This window comes from Ascaphus truei, chromosome 15, assembly GCF_040206685.1.
Source record: "Ascaphus truei isolate aAscTru1 chromosome 15, aAscTru1.hap1, whole genome shotgun sequence".
Lineage (NCBI taxonomy): Eukaryota > Metazoa > Chordata > Amphibia > Anura > Ascaphidae > Ascaphus > Ascaphus truei.
In genome coordinates this window covers 47,136,329-47,156,639 of record NC_134497.1, presented here as the reverse complement: position 1 = coordinate 47,156,639, position 20,311 = coordinate 47,136,329, and the positions used below count along the sequence as shown (strand labels likewise).

At 44.2% G+C, this 20,311-nt stretch overlaps 2 protein-coding genes across 2 annotated transcripts in view; both read left to right on the top strand.

Annotated features, from left to right (window-relative positions):
• The window catches only part of LOC142466919 (uncharacterized), a 248,109-nt gene extending 247,275 nt beyond the window's left edge, over positions 1 to 834 (top strand). Inside the window, 2 exon segments of the mRNA XM_075572544.1 lie at positions 1 to 383; positions 385 to 834. The exon segment at positions 1 to 383 is cut by the window's left edge and continues 830 nt beyond it. Coding sequence (XP_075428659.1) covers positions 1 to 383; positions 385 to 526 — 525 coding nt within the window. The 3' untranslated portion in view covers positions 527 to 834.
• LOC142466914 (uncharacterized) overlaps positions 1 to 20,311 on the top strand; it is a 608,435-nt gene that overhangs the window by 13,150 nt on the left and 574,974 nt on the right. The window lies entirely within an intron of this gene.

The following is a 20,311-nucleotide window of genomic DNA, read 5'->3' as shown; positions in this document are numbered from 1 at the left end:
CATGTATGCGGGGAATGTGGGAAGGGATTTAGTCGGTTATACAGCCTGCACATACACCAGAGAACACACACAGGGGAGAGACCTCATGTATGTGGGGAATGTTGGAAGGAATTTAGTGACTTATCCAGCCTGAAAAAACACACGAGGACACACACAGGGGAGAGACCGCATATATGTGGGGAATGTGGGAAAGGATTTAGTCAGTCATCCAGCCTGAACATACACAAGAGGACACACACAGGGGTGAGACCGCATGTATGTGGGGAATGTGGCAAGGGATTTAGTGTGTCATCCAGCCTGAACAAACACAAGAGGACACACACAGGGGAGAGACCACATGTATGTGGGGAATGTGGGAAGGGATTTAGTGATTTATCCCACCTGGACACACACAGGCGAGAGACCACATGTATGTGGGGAATGTGGGAAGGGATTTAGGGACGTATCCAACCTGAGCACACACAAGAGGACACACACAGGCGAGAGACCAAATGTGGGAAGGAATTTAGTCAGTTATGCAACCTGAACACATACAAGAGGACACACACAGGGGAGAGACCTATCTCTAAAGCCAGGCATATTTAGGGATAACCAGTGACTAAGACGCTCACGTATAAGTGCACACGTGTATCTTTGTTACGCTAAATCACAATGGAAAGTGACTTGTTAATGGTGCATAAAACGAGCATTTTAAAAGGATAAAAAAATGTTATAGCTTTTTAAATGCAGGTTATTTGTATCATTCTTATTGTAGTTTTTTTTTTTAAATGTTTTTCTTAATAATCCTTTATATTTCCATTCTGTTGGTTCTAATAAAATGTGCGTTCCCCATTATGCTGAAGCTGTATGTACTGTAGGCAACAATGAAAGAGCAAAAACGGAGCTCTACCCATACACGGTGACCAGAGAGATGCGTGTCCTATAAGCAGTAAAATGCTACACTTATTGGATCATGGAGCAAAGGCTAAGAGCCCAAATCAAATATGTTTCAAGCCCAAAGGCTCTTTATCAAGGTTAAAAAGAGACAGTACTTACAGGAGTGTATTTGTACCATCTAGACGCACTGATGCCACCAACCCCATGCTGACCGTGTTTTCCACCTACTGACGCATGGCGCGTGACGTCAAAGCATGTACACTGGCGACACACTTTATTCGAGCTTGGCTAGTCCCACGAATTCGGGTATACCCGGGTGTATTGAGGTTTGTGACTGTTTTCTGCCCGAGTGCATTGAGTTATTTTCCAAGCAGGGATTGAAGCATTTTATTCCCGCTGGCTGCAATACTGCACAGTATATATATATATATTGCATTACAATTCATGAATTTATGCCATCTGGTAGACACGCGAAGCATTGCAGCCTATTAAATCCTAATCATTATCATTTAACAGATCAGCCGCCCATCAGCCAGGCATGAACCCAGGCTGGGAAGGCAAATGCAACGGGGCTTGTCAGAGGCGAGGAGTGGCGCATTCCTGGTATCTGCCAGGTACATACCGGGTATTTGCTCGAATAAAGTGTGTCGGTGCAGTACATTTGAACAACAAAACTTTATTAAAGCAAACACTGCGGTAGTACACACACAAAAGCATATACAATACATACACAAACGTCCACATAGGAAAAGAACGTTCATTACCAGAGATAATCAATTTTGTAGTATAGAATTCATAAAACCAATAACCATATATTATGTGCATGTCTCCCATTGTCAAAGGTTGACTGGACCAGTCCCAACCCTATAACACTTGTGTCCACATGCAAAGCAAACTGTAGAAGATGATTGCAAGAAAATTGAGAAACTTTAAAAAAAACAATATATTTACATTAATATTAACTAATAATATTGCTCAAGTTCATTATTAATTATAAAGTATCATAAATGAGTTATGTTGTATTATCAAATAAATAATCAAAAGTATATGAAAAATAATACCCATACATGAGCAATATACTTATATATACAGTAAATAATCAACAACGAACCAAGTATAAAAAAAAAAATTTAAATTAAAAATTAATTCTAATAAACATATCAGAATTTGAAAAAATATAAAACATAATGAACGTATGCAAATTAGAAGGATTTAGAAAGAACAGGAATGGATATATATATATATATATACACATATATACACATTTTGGCCAGTACTATAACATAAGATGTAGATATTGACATACAGTATGGGAAATATCAAGCATTCTATAGAATACAAAAAGGAACGCATTTATAACCTCCTTATAGGCGCATTTTTTCAGCCCTCAAGTCACAGCAGCAGTCGAGGGAGCTGGCGGAGATGCCCCCCAAGAAGGATGTGAAGCCGGGGACCCCAGATCTCTCCAGATACAGCCATGGGGAAAAAGAAAAATAAAGATGGCGCCAAAGTGAGTGCACGAGAGCACGCAGCATCGAGCTACGGCAAGGAAGGCAAAAAGCAAGTTGCGGGACCAGATGGGGACACCTCAGAGAGAAGGGCAACGTTGAGATACAGCAGAAAGAGGCACAGCAGGAAAAGAGCCAGAGGTGAGAGCTGCTACCGAGAGGGAGAATAGCATGGCAGAGGGAGACACAGTGATCACAAAGCAGGACCTCCAGAATATGCTTAAGGAAATTCAAGCTGGTTTCCAGTCAGCTCTGGATAGAGCTGTAAAGGAATTTAAAGCAGAAGTTTATTTTCTGACTAAAAGAACTACAGTAAAAAGAAAACTACCATGCGCTCCAGGATGATGGAATCAAAATACTTTGTGGGATCCCATTGCTAGGAGAGGGACTAAATGGAGGGAGTGGGCAGTGAATAACCACAGAGTCCAGGCAGAGGAGGTGGGGTGGGGCTTCTCCCCTCAATCGGGCTGGGCTTCTCTGCCTCACAAACGCACCGCACCGAGTTCCCGCTGCCGTCCTCCACGCACCAAATGCTCGATAGGGGGCTCCCTCTGCCAACTAGAGAAGCTCTCACTCTTGGGCTGTGTTAGTAAACCGTCTCCACTACTTCGCAGCACTTCACAGCAGGATTCCTGCTGCCGACCTCCTACAGAGTTGGGTCACGCTGCACATCTGCACACCTGTAGTATAGGCACCTTCCTCCTCCCAGTAAGGGTGCCTCCAAAGACCACAACCAGATAGAATAGGAAAAACAGGCTCCAGGGCACTCCTACACCGATCAGGATCACAACTGGATATAAAAAGTAAACGCTGGCCCCAAAATGAATAAAGTGAAAAAATATTTATTGCAACAATAGAGGCATTAAGAAATGTCACAATCGTTTGGATAACCTGACTGTGTTGCAGAGGGAGGCTATTTGTTCGCTGTCGGATAATAACTCCATTATAGTCAAGAAGGCTGACAAAGTGGGTGCGGTGGTAGTTCTTGATAGTCTGTACTATAGGAATGAGGCTCTCAGGCAATTGAGTGACATGACCTCCTATTCTAGACTCCAGGCTGACCCCACTCTACAATTCCAGTTGGAACTTTCAGAACTTATTGAGGAGGGGATCATGTTGTGCATCTTGTCCAAGGCTGAATGTGACTATCTCTATGTCCAACACCTGGTTATACCCATTTTCACCACTTACCCAAGATATACAAGACACTCACATCACCCCCTGGTAGACCTATTGTTTCACACAGATTATAGAATAACTGTTCACCTATTAATTTAAAGTCCTAAGAATAAAATGGTAGGTGCAAGGGAGGTAAACAACGTATGGACAACAGAGTGAACTCAGAAGGATGAGTTCAAAAGCACCCCTCTATTTGCACTCATTACCCATTTGTTGTAAATATTACTGAAACCACAAGATGAATCCCATAGCCAGGAACTAAAAGCAAAGGCGACGAAAAAACAAAAAAGTTTTAATACACTATTAAATCATACACTCAAATATTAAAATATGTATTCAAAGATCCCCATAGAGGAGCGGTGGAGAGTAGAAGGGATATGCAATTTAAGTAGCTGTATTGCTAAATATAATGTTTCAGAAAGTATCCCTGTCTTCTCCCGCGGTGGTAATAGACATGTGATATCCACTAAAGCTTAGCAGTTGGATTGCTGTTATCTGTGTGGTAAGTGCTTAAAGGTAGGAGTTAGTATAGGGTGAACAAGTCACTGTGACCATCCCTCGTCGGGAAGACTATAATGACAGTTGTTAATCAGTTGCAATAAACCATGAACATAGCCAGAGCCTTAGTAGCTATTGCCACACAGTATCACACAGATAAATAGAGCATCATACATTAGTAAAAACACAGATTAGGTAGCGCTAACTATATGGACAATCAATCCCTAAATTAGGGGGCTGCCTATATACTAAAAACTGACCCCCTGGTCAGATAACAAGAAAGGAAAAAAAAGGATTAGTATTATAAAAGGCGCCAACATGAAAGGATATAATCACCACCAGGAGGAGACCAATGAGGATTCCAGGTGATAAAGATGTGCTTAAAAAAAGAATAAAAAAAACACAGGACATAGTGTAATACTGTTAAAACAAACAACATATACTAATACTAATTATATATCAGCTGAGATCAAGGGTGAATTGAAAATGACAACATTTAATAAAATAATTAAAACACTGGACATACAAAACATATACAAATGAAAATTACAATGGGTAACAATTAAGGACAATTAATATGGGACCATGTAACAGCTGCACTGGGTGGATTGCCCACTCACCGGACGAAAGATATATACAAGCAGTGGATATATCTGAGAGTATCCCCTCTCTTTCTCCAGCTACCACTGCTACCGCATCAGCATCAGGGCCAGGGAGATGGTTGCAGCACGCCTGACTGTATGTGCGTCTCTCAATCCTCGTTTCCCCGCAGCTTGGCAGGTTTAGCACGGTGGATTTGTGCAGCTCCCACCACTGCTGCGCCGAGTCTTGGGCCAAAGGAAAAAGCTGTACACGCCGGACAGCGTGGGCCTCCCTCCGCACTGGCGTTCTCTCCTCGCGGTAGTTTTCAAACAGCAGATTCGAGCGGATGATAGTCAACAGCAGATTCGTCACGGAACTTTGCAGGCAATTGCAATGCACTGGTTCAGGTCTCCACGAATTAACCCTACGCGTTTCGAGAGCGAGCTGCGGAAGAGAGCAGCTCGCTCTCGAAACGCGTAGGGTTAAACCTGCCAAGCTGCGGGGAAACGAGGATTAAGAGACGCACATACAGTCAGGCGTGCTGCAACCATCTCCCTGGCCCTGATGCTGATGCGGTAGCAGTGGTAGCTGGAGAAAGAGAGGGGATACTCTCAGATATATCCACTGCTTGTATATATCTTTCGTCCGGTGAGTGGGCAATTCACCCAGTGCAGCTGTTACATGGTCCCATATTAATTGTCCTTAATTGTTACCCATTGTAATTTTCATTTGTATATGTTTTGTATGTCCAGTGTTTTAATTATTTTATTAAATGTTGTCATTTTCAATTCACCCTTGATCTCAGCTGATATATAATTAGTATTAGTATATGTTGTTTGTTTTAACAGTATTACACTATGTCCTGTGTTTTTTTATTCTTTTTTTAAGCACATCTTTATCACCTGGAATCCTCATTGGTCTCCTCCTGGTGGTGATTATATCCTTTCAGGTTGGCGCCTTTTATAATACTAATCCTTTTTTTTCCTATCATACATTAGTAAGCATATTTAAGTCACTGATAGTATACTCTATAGGGTAGCCACCTATTCCATATTAATACCCGATCCTCTAATTATACCAACACCCTAGCTCTCATCGCGTGACACATAGTATATAGTATATGTCAGATAATAGCTGCTCTTGGTAAAATAACCAGGAGTTGTAGAGGGTTGCGGCAAACCCAGACTGGAGCAGTAGATGGAGTGATAGATAACACAGTCAAGCAAAGTGTAACCAGCCGTGTAGAAACAGCAGGCAACTTGATACTGCTAACGGCAGAGCTGTAGGGGTGGGGAGGAAAGGGGAAAGGGTTACGGCGAACCCAAACAGAGGTAGAGAGAGTATACAAGCCGTGTGGACATCAATAGCATGCACCGCCAGCGCTCCTCTGTGACGTCACTCTTGGGACGTCAGTAACACCGACACGTGTTTCGCGCGTGTGACGCGCTTCTTCAGGGGGAGGAGTCTGCTCTTCCGATCCTGTTGCTGATATTTATAGTGGGATTTGCAGGGTAAAAGAACAATGTTCTCAAATAGTGCTCCAAATGACCAGGGTTGATGGTAATATAAACAATCTTGATTGAAGAGCATTAATCAACGGTAGGTTTTAAGAAATAGTGAGTGCTGGGGTATGCAGGTAGGCGTACATAAAGGACATGTATATATAGTCCTGGTAAGTGGTGTAGGCAGAGATATATATATAAACCCTACCACATCACTCCCAATAAGGACACAGTCTCAGACCGCCTGAAGTCACCTGTATGATACCTCCCAGTAATTGCAATGTAGCAAAAAAACTCACGTGAACCATGCCCATTTGTCTCGTGAGTGTGCGTGCTTCTGCTGAATGAGGTAGATATTCTGGTAGCCACAGGATGCGGTAGTGCAGAGCACAGCGTGAGAACAGGACTCCACAGGACAGCAGTGATAAAAGGTAAAAAATATTCTTTATTGGCACATAATGGTGCATACAGGTAGGGGTGCAAGATCTCCTCCTCTTACGCGTTTCACGCCTATGTGGCGCTTCGTCAGAGAGTGAGTGTAAGTGTGCTGTGTTCCCCTTCTTATACCGAACTGATTGCCTTCAATAGCATTCAGCCGCCATAACCGGAAACCGGAAGTGACGCGGGTACACCCAGAAAACCGGAAGTGACGTGGGTACACCCAGAAAACCGGAAGTGACGTGTCGCAATGTATGCGAAGTGCTGAGTTGTTTACAAACCAACCATGTAGTCGTGGTGATTTTCACGTCATCTCCTCTGGTAAAGAAGAAAGAGAAATAAAACAAAAGGGAAGAACACAGCACATACACCTTGCAGGGATATGTTTAAAATGATTTGTGCAAGGTATGACAATAAAAACAAGTGCATGATATCAACAATATACAGAGGACCCCTAAAGGGTATATATATATCCTTATCAAAATGTGTGTATTATAAAAAAATTCACATGATAAGTGTATATTGAGCCAAACATTATCAAAGATGTCTATACATAATATAGGATCCTGGAATACTATGGATACAGTACATGAATATGTCACACCCAAAAACAATATCATATTGAATTAAGATATATAAGGGTGTAGGAGGGACAAGTTTTGTACAGATATATAATGTTTAAACATTACTATACATCATGAGCTATTATCATTGGTAAAATCATAATCATTATATCAAAAAATGTTTAAGTTCCCAATCGGTATTTATACCCCCGGGTGATAATGACCCGAGGGTATAAATCCAAAACATTTCCCTTTGATTAAGTCTACTTTCCCTATTACCTTCCCTAGTATGTTTGGGGATATATTCCAGGGCATTAAACGTGAATGTGTCGATTGAACCATGCGGGCACTCGGTGAAATGTTTAGATACAGGTAAGTTTAAATCATTCTTTTTAATTGATCGAAGATGTTCTGAAATTCTAATTTTCAGTGGACGAATCGTCCTGCCTATGTAGATCTTGCCACAGGCACAATTCAATTTATACACTACATAATTTGTTTTACATGTCATAAAGTGATTAATTTTGTATTTTTTGCCTGTTGCCTTACTAGTAATCTCTTTCAAAGGAGTAGCAAATTTACAATAGGTACAATCCCCACATTTATGAAAACCTTTAGGAAATTTCTTGGATTTTAATTTAGATACATATAAGCTTGGAGATACATGATAGCCAATTGTTCTAGCTCTTTTGTACACAAATTTAGGAGGGTTTGACACAACAGCAGTAAGATCTTTATCTAGCTGTAAAATTCTCCAATGTTTTTCTATGATTTTTTAATATGATCAGCCTGATTATTATAAGTTGTAATAAAAAGGGGAGTTTCCGAATTCTGATCAGAAACATGTTTGTGTTTCGTTTTTTTCTTCTGTGTTGGAGTTTTTAACAGATCATTACGTTCTTTTCTAATGGCATTCTCAAAGGCTAATTGAATAACATTTTCTGAGTATCCTCTCTTCCTCAATCTGTCATTTAGTATCTCTGATTCCTTCAAGAAAGATTCTTCAGTGGAGCAGATTCTCCGCAATCTGAGAAACTGTCCTGTTGGAATGCCACGAAGTAATGATTTTGGATGGCTGCTGTTGGCACTAAGGAGGGAGTTGCGTGCATTAGATTTGCGATATATGTTAGTCTGAATTTTACAGTCAGTGTCTATATACAAATTAATGTCTAAAAAATTTATATGATTAATGTGAATAAGTGACGTAAACTTCAAATTTAACATATTGTCGTTAAGATGATCAATGAAGTTCCCCAACGTAGAGTAATCTCCCCTCCATATCAGAATGAGATCGTCAATGTAGCGACGGTAAAACATAATATTTTGACGGAAAGGGTTTAATAACAGGAAGGAGTCTACTGCTGCCTTGTCTCCATCTGAGTCTCTTGTATCTCCCACAGAGACCCCGATGGACACGATGCAACACGACTCTCTTAACTTCCAAGATTGTACTATCTTCCAAGATCTAACAGATCTTTTAGCAGAGCATGATATAGAGGAATTAGAAGATACAACAACATTCCTTACACATAGGATTCAGGTCTTAAAAATAGATCACTTTTTTGTCCCACATATAATAAAGGACCTTTTCTAGAAATGTTCGAAAAATTAGTAGAACGTGACTTACAGATTCTGGCTAAAGGATACTCATTCTCCAATACAAGATCTGACAATCTCACTACAGAGGAACGTACTGTACTTTATCAATTAAAAAACAATGATAAAATTATCATAAAAAATGCCGATAAAGGCGGAGCCACTGTAGTCATGCTAAAAGAGCATTACCTAGATGAAGCTATGAGACAGCTCAATGATAGTACTTGCTACCTCAGATTGGAGAAGGATCCTACAAATGTTTATCAAACGGAATTGAAAACACTTATTGAACTTGGTAGAGAGTTGCGTGTGTTATCTCATCAAGAAATCCAATATTTATGTAATCGTTTTCCCACAGTACCTATTTTTCACCATCTCCCAAAGATCCATAAGTCCCTGGAAAATCCACCAGGTAGACCAATTATTTCTAGTATTGGATCTTTGGGAGATGGTGTAGTCTAGGTATGTGGATGTATATCTGCAACCCTTGGTGAGAGGTCTCCCCTCCTATCTCAGAGACTCATCACATCTATTAACTATGTTAAATAATATCACTTGGTGCCACAACTATTTCTGGGTAACACTAGATGTGGCATCCTTATACACCATTATTAGTCACGAATTAGGCATTAAAGCAATCACTCACTTTCTTAACACATCAAATTTGCACACCCCTCAAATCACTTTTTTGTTGGATTGTATTATCTTCCTATTACAGCACAAATATTTTTTATTCGATGAGCACTATTATCTTCAAAAACAAGGCACTGCTATGGGGACTTCTTTTGCACCTTCTTATGCGAATTTATTTATGGGATTTTGGGAAAATATTCACATTATTGGTGACACTAACCCTTTCCGTCAAAATATTATGTTTTACCGTCGCTACATTGACGATCTCATTCTGATATGGAGGGGAGATTACTCTACGTTGGGGAACTTCATTGATTATCTTAACGACAATACGTTTAATTTGAAGTTTACGTCACTTATTCACATTAATCATATAAATTTTTTAGACATTAATTTGTATATAGACACTGACTGTAAAATTCAGACTAACATATATTGCAAATCTAATGCACGCAACTCCCTCCTTAGGGCCAACAGCAGCCATCCAAAATCATTACTTCGTGGCATTCCAACAGGACAGTTTCTCAGATTGCGGAGAATCTGCTCCACTGAAGAATCTTTCTTGAAGGAATCAGAGATACTAAATGACAGATTGAGAAAGAGAGGATACTCAGAAAATGTTATTCAATTAGCCTTTGAGAATGCCATTAGAAAAGAACGTAATGATCTGTTAAAAACTCCAACACAGAAGAAAAAAACGAAACACAAACATGTTTCTGATCAGAATTCGGAAACTCCCCTTTTTATTACAACTTATAATAATCAGGCTGATCATATTAAAAAAATCATAGAAAAACATTGGAGAATTTTACAGCTAGATAAAGATCTTACTGCTGTTGTGTCAAACCCTCCTAAATTTGTGTACAAAAGAGCTAGAACAATTGGCTATCATGTATCTCCAAGCTTATATGTATCTAAATTAAAATCCAAGAAATTTCCTAAAGGTTTTCATAAATGTGGGGATTGTACCTATTGTAAATTTGCTACTCCTTTGAAAGAGATTACTAGTAAGGCAACAGGCAAAAAATACAAAATTAATCACTTTATGACATGTAAAACAAATTATGTAGTGTATAAATTGAATTGTGCCTGTGGCAAGATCTACATAGGCAGGACGATTTGTCCACTGAAAATTAGAATTTCAGAACATCTTCGATCAATTAAAAAGAATGATTTAAACTTACCTGTATCTAAACATTTCACCGAGTGCCCCCATGGTTCAATCGACACATTCACGTTCAATGCCCTGGAATATATCCCCAAACATACTAGGGGAGGTAATAGGGAAAGTAGACTTAATCAAAGGGAAATGTTTTGGATTTATACCCTCGGGTCATTATCACCCGGGGGTATAAATACCGATTGGGAACTTAAACATTTTTTGATATAATGATTATGTTTTTACCAATGATAATAGCTCATGATGTATAGTAATGTTTAAACATTATATATCTACAAAACTTGTCCCTCCTACACCCTTATATATCTTAATTCAATATGATATTGTTTTTGGGTGTGACATATTCATGTACTGTATCCATAGTATTCCAGGATCCTATATTATGTATAGACATCTTTGATAATGTTTGGCTCAATATACACTTATCATGTGAATTTTTTTATAATACACACATTTTGATAAGGATATATATATACCCTTTAGGGGTCCTCTGTATATTGTTGATATCATGCACTTGTTTTTATTGTCATACCTTGCACAAATCATTTTAAACATATCCCTGCAAGGTGTATGTGCTGTGTTCTTCCCTTTTGTTTTATTTCTCTTTCTTCTTTACCAGAGAAGATGACGTGAAAATCACCATGACTACATGGTTGGTTTGTAAACAACTCAGCACTTCGCATACATTGCGACACGTCACTTCCGGTTTTCTGGGTGTACCCACGTCACTTCCGGTTTTCTGGGTGTACCCGCGTCACTTCCGGTTTCCGGTTATGGCGGCTGAATGCTATTGAAGGCAATCAGTTCGGTATAAGAAGGGGAACACAGCACACTTACACTCACTCTCTGACAAAGCGCCACATAGGCGTGAAACGCGTAAGAGGAGGAGATCTTGCACCCCTACCTGTCTGCACCATTATGTGCCAATAAAGAATATTTTTTACCTTTCATCACTGCTGTCCTGTGGAGTCCTGTTCTCACGCTGTGCTCTGCACTACCGCATCCTGTGGCTACCAGATTATAGTGGAATTTGATTGCCTATTGGCCCATTAATGTTTCTGAAATCCATATTGATTCCTATTGATTGGTTAAACCCTGTAAGACCGGGTTATAATCAAGTGACCATGTCACGGACATAGCGTCATGTAGTAATACTATTAGTTAACCCTACATATTGAATGATTTTTATTGACAGACAGAGAATGATTGGTTATATATACGCAAAGTTGTATATGTCTAAAAATAAAGTGTATGCTATTCCTTATCCACGTCTGGGTGACAAGAACATATACCTATACAATGTCAGATGTATATATGTAGGAGTGTATAGCCAAATTAAAGTGATCCGCCCCTAGGGTCAATACGGATCTAGTCTGATTTAACACACTGTATACCATAACCCCAAAACAAAATAAACTGAATGTCATACTAGTTCACCAGGAAGGATGGTAGTGGACAATAGAACCACATTAGAGTCAATGGACATTTATGGTTAGGCAATAATCCACTGCGTCTATAAACGTTAATGTAAATCAATGTAGGTATGCTGAGTACATATATCCTTCGTTTAGTCTGAGGGGTGACAGGGCCTGCAGTAGATATATCCAACGGCATTCCCGTTGAAGTAAAATTTTATCCCAGTCACCTCCTCGTGGACTTCGCTGTATGTGCTCAATGGCCGTGAAGTTCATAACTTGTTATACTTCATAACTATGAAGCTCATAACTTACCAAATTAAAGAGTTCATCAATTGTGAGACATGTGGAGTCATATACCTTATGACCTGTGAGTGTGGCATGGGGTACGTGGGTAAAACCCACAGACCCTTTAAGACACGTGTATTGGAACATCTAGGGAATGTTAGAAATTCAGTAGATACACCCCTCGCCAGACACATCATAGAACATCACCAAGGCAACCAAGAAGTTATGAGCTTCACGGCTGTCATGGAACAGGTATACCCCTGTCTACATTTCTGTTTCACCCCGCCCCCCTTTTTCTCGCAGCCCTGGTTGTCAGCTTATTAGTGCCAGCTGTATGTGTTTGGTTCTGCACACAAAACACAGTGCCATTTCTCCTCTCCCAGCAGCTTGTTGCATTAAAGATGCTACATTTTTGCTACATGTTGTAGTTTCCCCAGGCACTCCTGTGAGTTGCCATGGCAGCCCCAGCCTTTCTCTCAAATGGGTTAGTCTGCTGTCTCCCCCTCTGTTCTGCCCACAGATGGTCTGTCCCCAGACTATCTTACCACCCAGCATACACTGCTTCTTCCTTTCCACCATTTTCCCTGGATTCGTGAGTACCTCTCTGTAACCCCTGTAATGGTGCTGAAGGAGAATCTTTTCACCTCCCTTGACTACTGAGCACACACAGAGACACCTACACCTCTACACAAGAGACTGTACTTTAACCTGCTTTCTCCAAAATAAAGTAAGAAAAGAAACAGACCTTGTCGTGCTTGGAAAAGAGGGCGAGTTGGCACTATCTGAGCTAAGTCATAACCACGTGATCCTCTGGCTTCCAGAATAGTGAAAAGATAATCGTGTGCCTTACAGACACTTACAGGAGCTGCTACTCCAGACTCCATGACAATATAGAGCAGCCTCTACAGCAGTACATGCAAGCAGCATACACAGCTATACAGAGCAGCCTCTACTGCAGACAAAGGAAGCACCTAGTAACTCAAACTGCACAGCAGCCTGCAGCCTTAACAGACAAGCAGCAGCTCAAACTGCACAGCAGCCTTGCAACAAACAGTGCTTCTTACACATACCTAACTGCCTTTTTCTCTGTCTGAGTCCACCCCCTGCACAGCCCTACAGTGAGGAGCCACCTTCCCACCTACCCCTGTGCACGTCCCCACGGCCAGCACCATCAAGGGCCACGCCACCGGACACCCGCCAGGACAAGGGCCACGCCACTGGACACCTGTGAGTACAGCTACCCCCACACTGCACGCTGCAGGACACCGCTCGGCATCATCTGAGACAGACGCCCATCGCTGACAAGGTAAAAAGACCGCACGCCACACGCACTGGCAAAAGGCCTACACACACCTACAGCATGGCAGAACTCAGAGCCTCACCAGATATCACGCAGGAAAGCGATCACTCAGACACAGAGACCGCTTCGCAAGTGCAACAGGCGCGGGCAGGCGCAAGGCCCAAACGGACAGTCACACTGACACAAAAGGCCTGCGAAAAATATGAGACTGACATTGAAGCACACCGCGAAAGGTTAGAGAAGGCCTGGGAGGACACTGGTCGTGAAATATGTAACGTTGCAAGTACTAGTGATCAGGAGAAACAAATAAGGCAAGCTATAGCCCAATTGAGGTCAAGTCACAAACGTTACCAAATGCTGTCACAAACATATCTCGCATACCTAAAAAGAATTAACACGGAGGAAAGCCTCAGCGAACGTGACCAGCAGGAGGCAACTGACCGGGAGCGTGACGGCTTCGTGCAGACCACTGTCACTGAGGCCGAAGACCAGAGAAAGGACCTTTTGCTGGAAACTGCATCACAGTGCTCCAGCACATCCAGACACTCATCCAGGTCAGCAAGATCAGCACAATCCAATGCGTCCAGCGCAAGCGCAAGCGCTACCAAGGCACGAGCCACCGCAGAGGACGCACGCGCCAGGGCCGCATACGCTCAGAAAGAGGCAGCCATGAAACTAGAAAGGGCCCGCTTGGAAGAGGAGGAGCAGACAGCCGCCGCTGCAGCCACTGCCACCGCTGCTACCGCTGCACGGAAAAAGGCAGAGGTGGACGTCAACCTAGAGGCCCTAAATCAAGAAAGAGAAGCTGCCGCCGCTATAGCCCAAGCCGAAGTCCTAGAAGCAGCCGCGCAACAGGACGGCGGGGAGCAACCGTACAGACGGATTGCCTCAGAGGATCCGGTCCAACACACCGAAGACTACGTAAGGAGCCTCTTCAGTGCAAACACCAGCGCACCATCCCAACACGGATGGAGCGACTCCACAGACAACGAAGACTTGCTAGGCCCACGAGGAGAAGATGCCATTCCTGCAATGGTACATGCTGCCTGGGATAGCCACAGCCACAATAGTGATCCACACGCCAGCGCGCACACGGAAGCACCACAGGCTCGCAATCCAGGTACACCCACGCGGGAGAAAACAGCCCCTCACACTGGCCAGCAGTCATCACACGTCCACGCCAAGGAAGAGGCGACCGCACGGACCCTCCCAGCAACTACCTCAGAACGGGACAAACGCGCCGATGTCTCAGGTCTGACAGACATAGCCAAGTACATGATCCGGCGCGACTTGGTGCACGCAGGACTCATCAGCTTCGACGACCGCCCTGAGAACTACCGGACGTGGAAGTTCACGTTCAAAGACGCAATCGACAGCTTGGACTTCTCAGCAAGGGAAGAGCTCAACCTGTTAGTCAAGTTCCTGGGGAACGTATCCAGGGAGCAAGCGCAGAGACTTCGGGTGGCAAACGCGCACCAACCCCAAGTAGGTCTTGACCTAGTGTGGGAAAGGCTGGAAGAGTCCTACGGCAGCCCCGAAGCGATCGAGGATTCACTCTTCAAAAGAATCGACAGCTTCCCCAGGATCACAACTAAAGACTACTCGAAGTTACGAGAGCTCGGGGACCTGCTGCAAGAAATGGAGTTCGTGAGGAAAGACCATTCCTTAATAGGTCTCAACGCCCTAGACTCAGCTCGTGGAGTGAGACCCATCCTGGAGAAGCTACCCTACAACCTCCAAGAAAAATGGATCTCACAAGGCTCCAAATACAAAAGGGAGAAGCAAGTCGCCTTCCCCCCATTCTCATTCTTCGTGAGCTTCATCCGCGAAGCGGCAAGGACAAGGAACGATCCCAGTTTCATCTTAGATGCGCAAACCACACACAGTGCAAGCAGCCTGAGGAATGAGAGACCCGTGACGAGATACGGTAACACCCAAACACCCATCTCGGTCCACAGGACGGACGTGCCTCCCAAGACCCAAACTACCCCCGATCAGTCGGTCGCCAGAGACAAGGAACCAAGGGACCCAAACAAGGAATGTCCCATACACAAGAAGCCACACCCACTTAACGAGTGCTTTGGGTTCAGGATGAAGTCCCTAGAGAAACGCAAGAGGTTACTTGGAGAATTCAGAGTTTGCTTCAGGTGCTGTGGTTCCACGACTCACCTAGCCAGGGACTGTAAAGAAGAGATCAAATGCACAGTGTGCGAAAGTGACAAGCACGTGACATCGTTACACCCAGAGGCGTTGACACTCCACCAACTCCACAACCCATCCTCCGCAGCGGAGCATGGCGGGGAGAAAGAGGAAGGAGAGCCGACATCCGTCACATCTCAGCGCACTGAGGTTTGCGGAAAAGAAGGTGACAAAATGTCCTGCTCCAAAATATGCCTTGTCGCGGTGCACCCCCAGGGACAACCTGAGAAGGCTATTCGGATGTACGCAATCCTCGACGACCAAAGCAACAGATCATTGGCGAAGACGGAGTTCTTCAACCTATTCAACTTACAGGACAATGCCTCACCCTACACCCTCAGAACCTGTGCAGGGTCAACTGAGTCAACAGGGAGAAGAGCAAGCGGTTACGTCATATGTTCAGTGGATAACAGAGTGAAAATAGCTCTCCCCACACTCATCGAGTGTAACCACATGGCCACAAACAGGGACGAGATTCCCACACCAGACGTGGCATGCCATTACCCCCACCTCAAAGGAATAGCCAACCACATCCGGCCGGTATAACAAGGCGCCAAGATCTTGCTGCTGCTCGATAGGGACATCATGAGGGTACATAAAGTCCGTAAACAGCATAACGGACCCCACAACGCACCATACGCCCAAAGACTTGACCTAGGATGGGTGATAGTGGGCAACGCGTACACCAACAAAGAGCACGGGCAAGACTACGTTGATGCCCGCAGGACGGTGGTGACAGAATGTGGACACACATCTCTCTCTGAACCATGTCTTGGCCATCTCCAAGTGATCGAAGGGCCAAGTGAAGAGGAAAGACAAGATCATACTCCTGAGACCAACAAAGACATCCTCACGTCGATGGGATGCGACAATGGCTTAGGATGCTCAGCAGTCCAGACAGCTAAGGATGAGGAGTCGATTCCACCGAAGGAAGAAAGTAACCTCCCAAAGGTGACCGACAAAGGGATCGTCCAAAAGGCAATGAACAATCAGACAATACTCCCGCGAGCAAGGGCACAACTAAGACGTACAGTTGTTCCTCTCCACAGAGTATCAAGCAACAGAGCAACCAACTGCCACGGCTGGCATAGCCGCAAAAGATTGCGTTCCACAGGTGAAGCCACAGTGTCAAAAGGACTGTCCTCTCACACATCCAAAAAGAGACAGCCACAGAGACATTTCATAAAGGGTTTTACTAGGGCAAAGGAGACTGTTCTTCATTACGTCCGGGGAGACAATAACCTCCCGATGGCAGTCAACAAAGAAACACAAAAGCGTTTCGCCAAGCTGCGCGGAGATGTTCTCGTGCAAGAGAAATGTACCGATGAACTACGGTGCACAGCGTTCCAGACAACAAGGGACGATGACAAGCAAACACCATCAAGGGAAGATAGAGGATTCCCGAAGTTAACAGTCAAGGAGCTCGTCAAAGACGGACTAAGCAGATGGGTGACTCCGCTACCAGTCCGTTCACCAAAAAGACGCCTCCTGAACAATAGAGAACCTGTCATCCCTAGGCTCACTTCGCTCCGCCGCAACCCACAAAGGGAGCCGGAGATCAAAAGCAACTTTGTGGCCTTCATCCAAAAGATATTCCTTACCGGCCACGCAAAGCCAGCACTTCTAATGAAGAAAGGTGAAGAATGTCGGTACCTCCAATCACCCGATCAAATCCGGGTAATGTACAACCCTAGCGCTCTGCTCCAGGGAGTCTCCCTGAACGACGCCCTCCTCACCGAACCAGACTTTACGATCAGTCTTCCAGGGACATTAATCCGCTTCCGCAAGGCACCAAAAGCCATCTCCTCCCGCCAAACGCCAGGTGATAGGATGACAAACTACCATGACTGGCACATCCACGAGGTGATGCACTCTGTAGAGAAAACTACAGAATCAAAGGGACTGTTCTCTCACAAAGTTGAAAGGAAACAGTGCCAGAGACTCTTACAAAAGACATTGTGTTGCATCAAGCTAACCAAGAGCTGTGCAGCCACCCGGCTTCCCTTATTGGAAGGCTGGCCAAAGAACTTTAACGCCAGTGGTACCGGCCGGTATCACCTTGCTATGGGAATATGGACTCTTGCATTGTTATATTATGTCTGCATTGCACATATGTTCCACATAGCCTGTTATATAGTGGTATCTACTGATACCAGACGGGGAGTGTCATGGAACAGGTATACCCCTGTCTACATTTCTGTTTCACCCCCCCCTTTTTCTCGCAGCCCTGCTTGTCAGCTTATTAGTGCCAGCTGCATGTGTTTGGTTCTGCACACAAAACACAGTGCCATTTCTCCTCTCCCAGCAGCTTGTTGCATTAAAGATGCTACATTTTTGCTACATGTTGTAGTTTCCCCAGGCACTCCTGTGAGTTGCCATGGCAGCCCCAGCCTTTCTCTCAAATGGGTTAGTCTGCTGTCTCCCCCTCTGTTCTGCCCACAGATGGTCTGTCCCCAGACTATCTTACCACCCAGCATACACTGCTTCTTCCTTTCCACCATTTTCCCTGGATTCGTGAGTACCTCTCTGTAACCCCTGTAATGGTGCTGAAGGAGAATCTTTTCACCTCCCTTGACTACTGAGCACACACAGAGACACCTACACCTCTACACAAGAGACTGTACTTTATCCTGCTTTCTCCAAAATAAAGTAAGAAAAGAAACAGACCTTGTCGTGCTTGGAAAAGAGGGCGAGTTGGCACTATCTGAGCTAAGTCATAACCACGTGATCCTCTGGCTTCCAGAATAACGGCCATTGAGCATCAGTACAGCGAAGTCCACGAGGAGGTGACTGGGATAAAATTTTACTTCAACGGGAATGCCGTTGGATATATCTACTGCAGACCCAGTCACCCCTCGGACTAAACGAAGGATATATGTGCTCAGCATACCTACATTGATTTACATTAACGTTTATAGATGCAGTGGATTATTGCCTAACCATAAATGTCCATTGACTCTAATGTGGTTCTATTGTCCACTACCATCCTTCCTGGTGAACTAGTATGACATTCAGTTTGTTTTGGGGTTATGGTATACAGTGTGTTAAATCAGACTAGATCCGTATTGACCCTAGGGGCGGATCACTTTAATTTGGCTATACACTCCTACATATATACATCTGACATTGTATAGGTATATGTTCTTGTTACCCAGACATGGATAAGGAATAGCATACACTTTATTTTTAGACATATACAACTTTGCGTATATATAACCAATCATTCTCTGTCTGTCAATAAAAATCATTCAATATGTAGGGTTAACTAATAGTATTACTACATGACGCTATGTCCGTGACATGGTCACTTGATTATAACCCGGTCTTACAGGGTTTAACCAATCAATAGGAATCAAGATGGATTTCAGAAACATTAATGGGCCAATAGGCAATCAAATCCCACTATAAATATCAGCAACAGGATCGGAAGAGCAGACTCCTCCCCCTGAAGAAGCGCGTCACACGCGCGAAACACGTGTCGGTGTCACTGACGTCCCGAGAGTGACGTCACAGAGGAGCGCTGGCGGTGCATGCTATTGATGTCCACATGGCTTGTATACTCTCTCTACCTCTGTTTGGGGTTCGCCGTAACCCTTTCCTCTTTCCTCCCCACCCCTACAGCTCTGCCGTTAGCAGTATCAAGTTGCCTGCTGTTTCTACATGGCTGGTTACACTTTGCTTGACTGTGTTATCTATCACTCCATCTACTGCTCCAGTCTGGGTTTGCCGCAACCCTCTACAACTCCGGGTTATTTTACCAAGAGCAGCTATTATCTGACATATACAATATACTATGTGTCACGCGATGAGAGCTAGAGTGTTGGTATAATTAGAGGATCGGGTATTAATATGGAATAGGTGGCTACCCTATAGAGCAGGCCTGCACCACATACGGCCCGTGGGCTGCATGCGGCCCACCTGGCCTCTCTGTGCGGCCCGCGATGACTCCGGCCGGGCGCCAGTTAATTAATTAAATAAATAAATAAAAAGTTTAAAAAAATGGCGGCGATTCATCCCCCCCCCTCCACCACTACCTCCCCTCCTCCTCCGCTCCCCGCCCCCGGGTTGTATTTTTTTTTTCAATAGCAGGATGCCCTGATCTAAAAAAGGTGTGTGTGTGTGTGTGTGTGTGTGTGTGTGTGTGTGTGTGTGTGTGTGTGTGTGTGTGTGTGTGTATGTGTATAAAACGGGCTGGTTGTGGGTGGGTGTGAAAAACGGGCTGGTGGGGGGGTGGGTGTGAAAAACGGGCTGGTGCAGAGGTGGGGGGGTAGGCTGCTGACATGTGAGGGGGGGTGGGCTGCTGACATGTGAGGGGGGGTGGGCTGCTGACATGTGAGGGGGGGGCTGCTGGCATGTGAGGGGGGGTGGGCTGCTGGCATGTGAGGGGGGGTGGGCTGCTGGCATGTGAGGGGGGGTGGGCTGCTGGCATGTGAGGGGGGGTGGGCTGCTGGCATGTGAGGGGGGGCTGCTGACATGTGAGGTGCAGGGGGGGGAGAGTGATGTGAGTTGCAGGGGGAGGGTATGATGTGAGTTGCAGGGGGGGAGAGAGTGTCA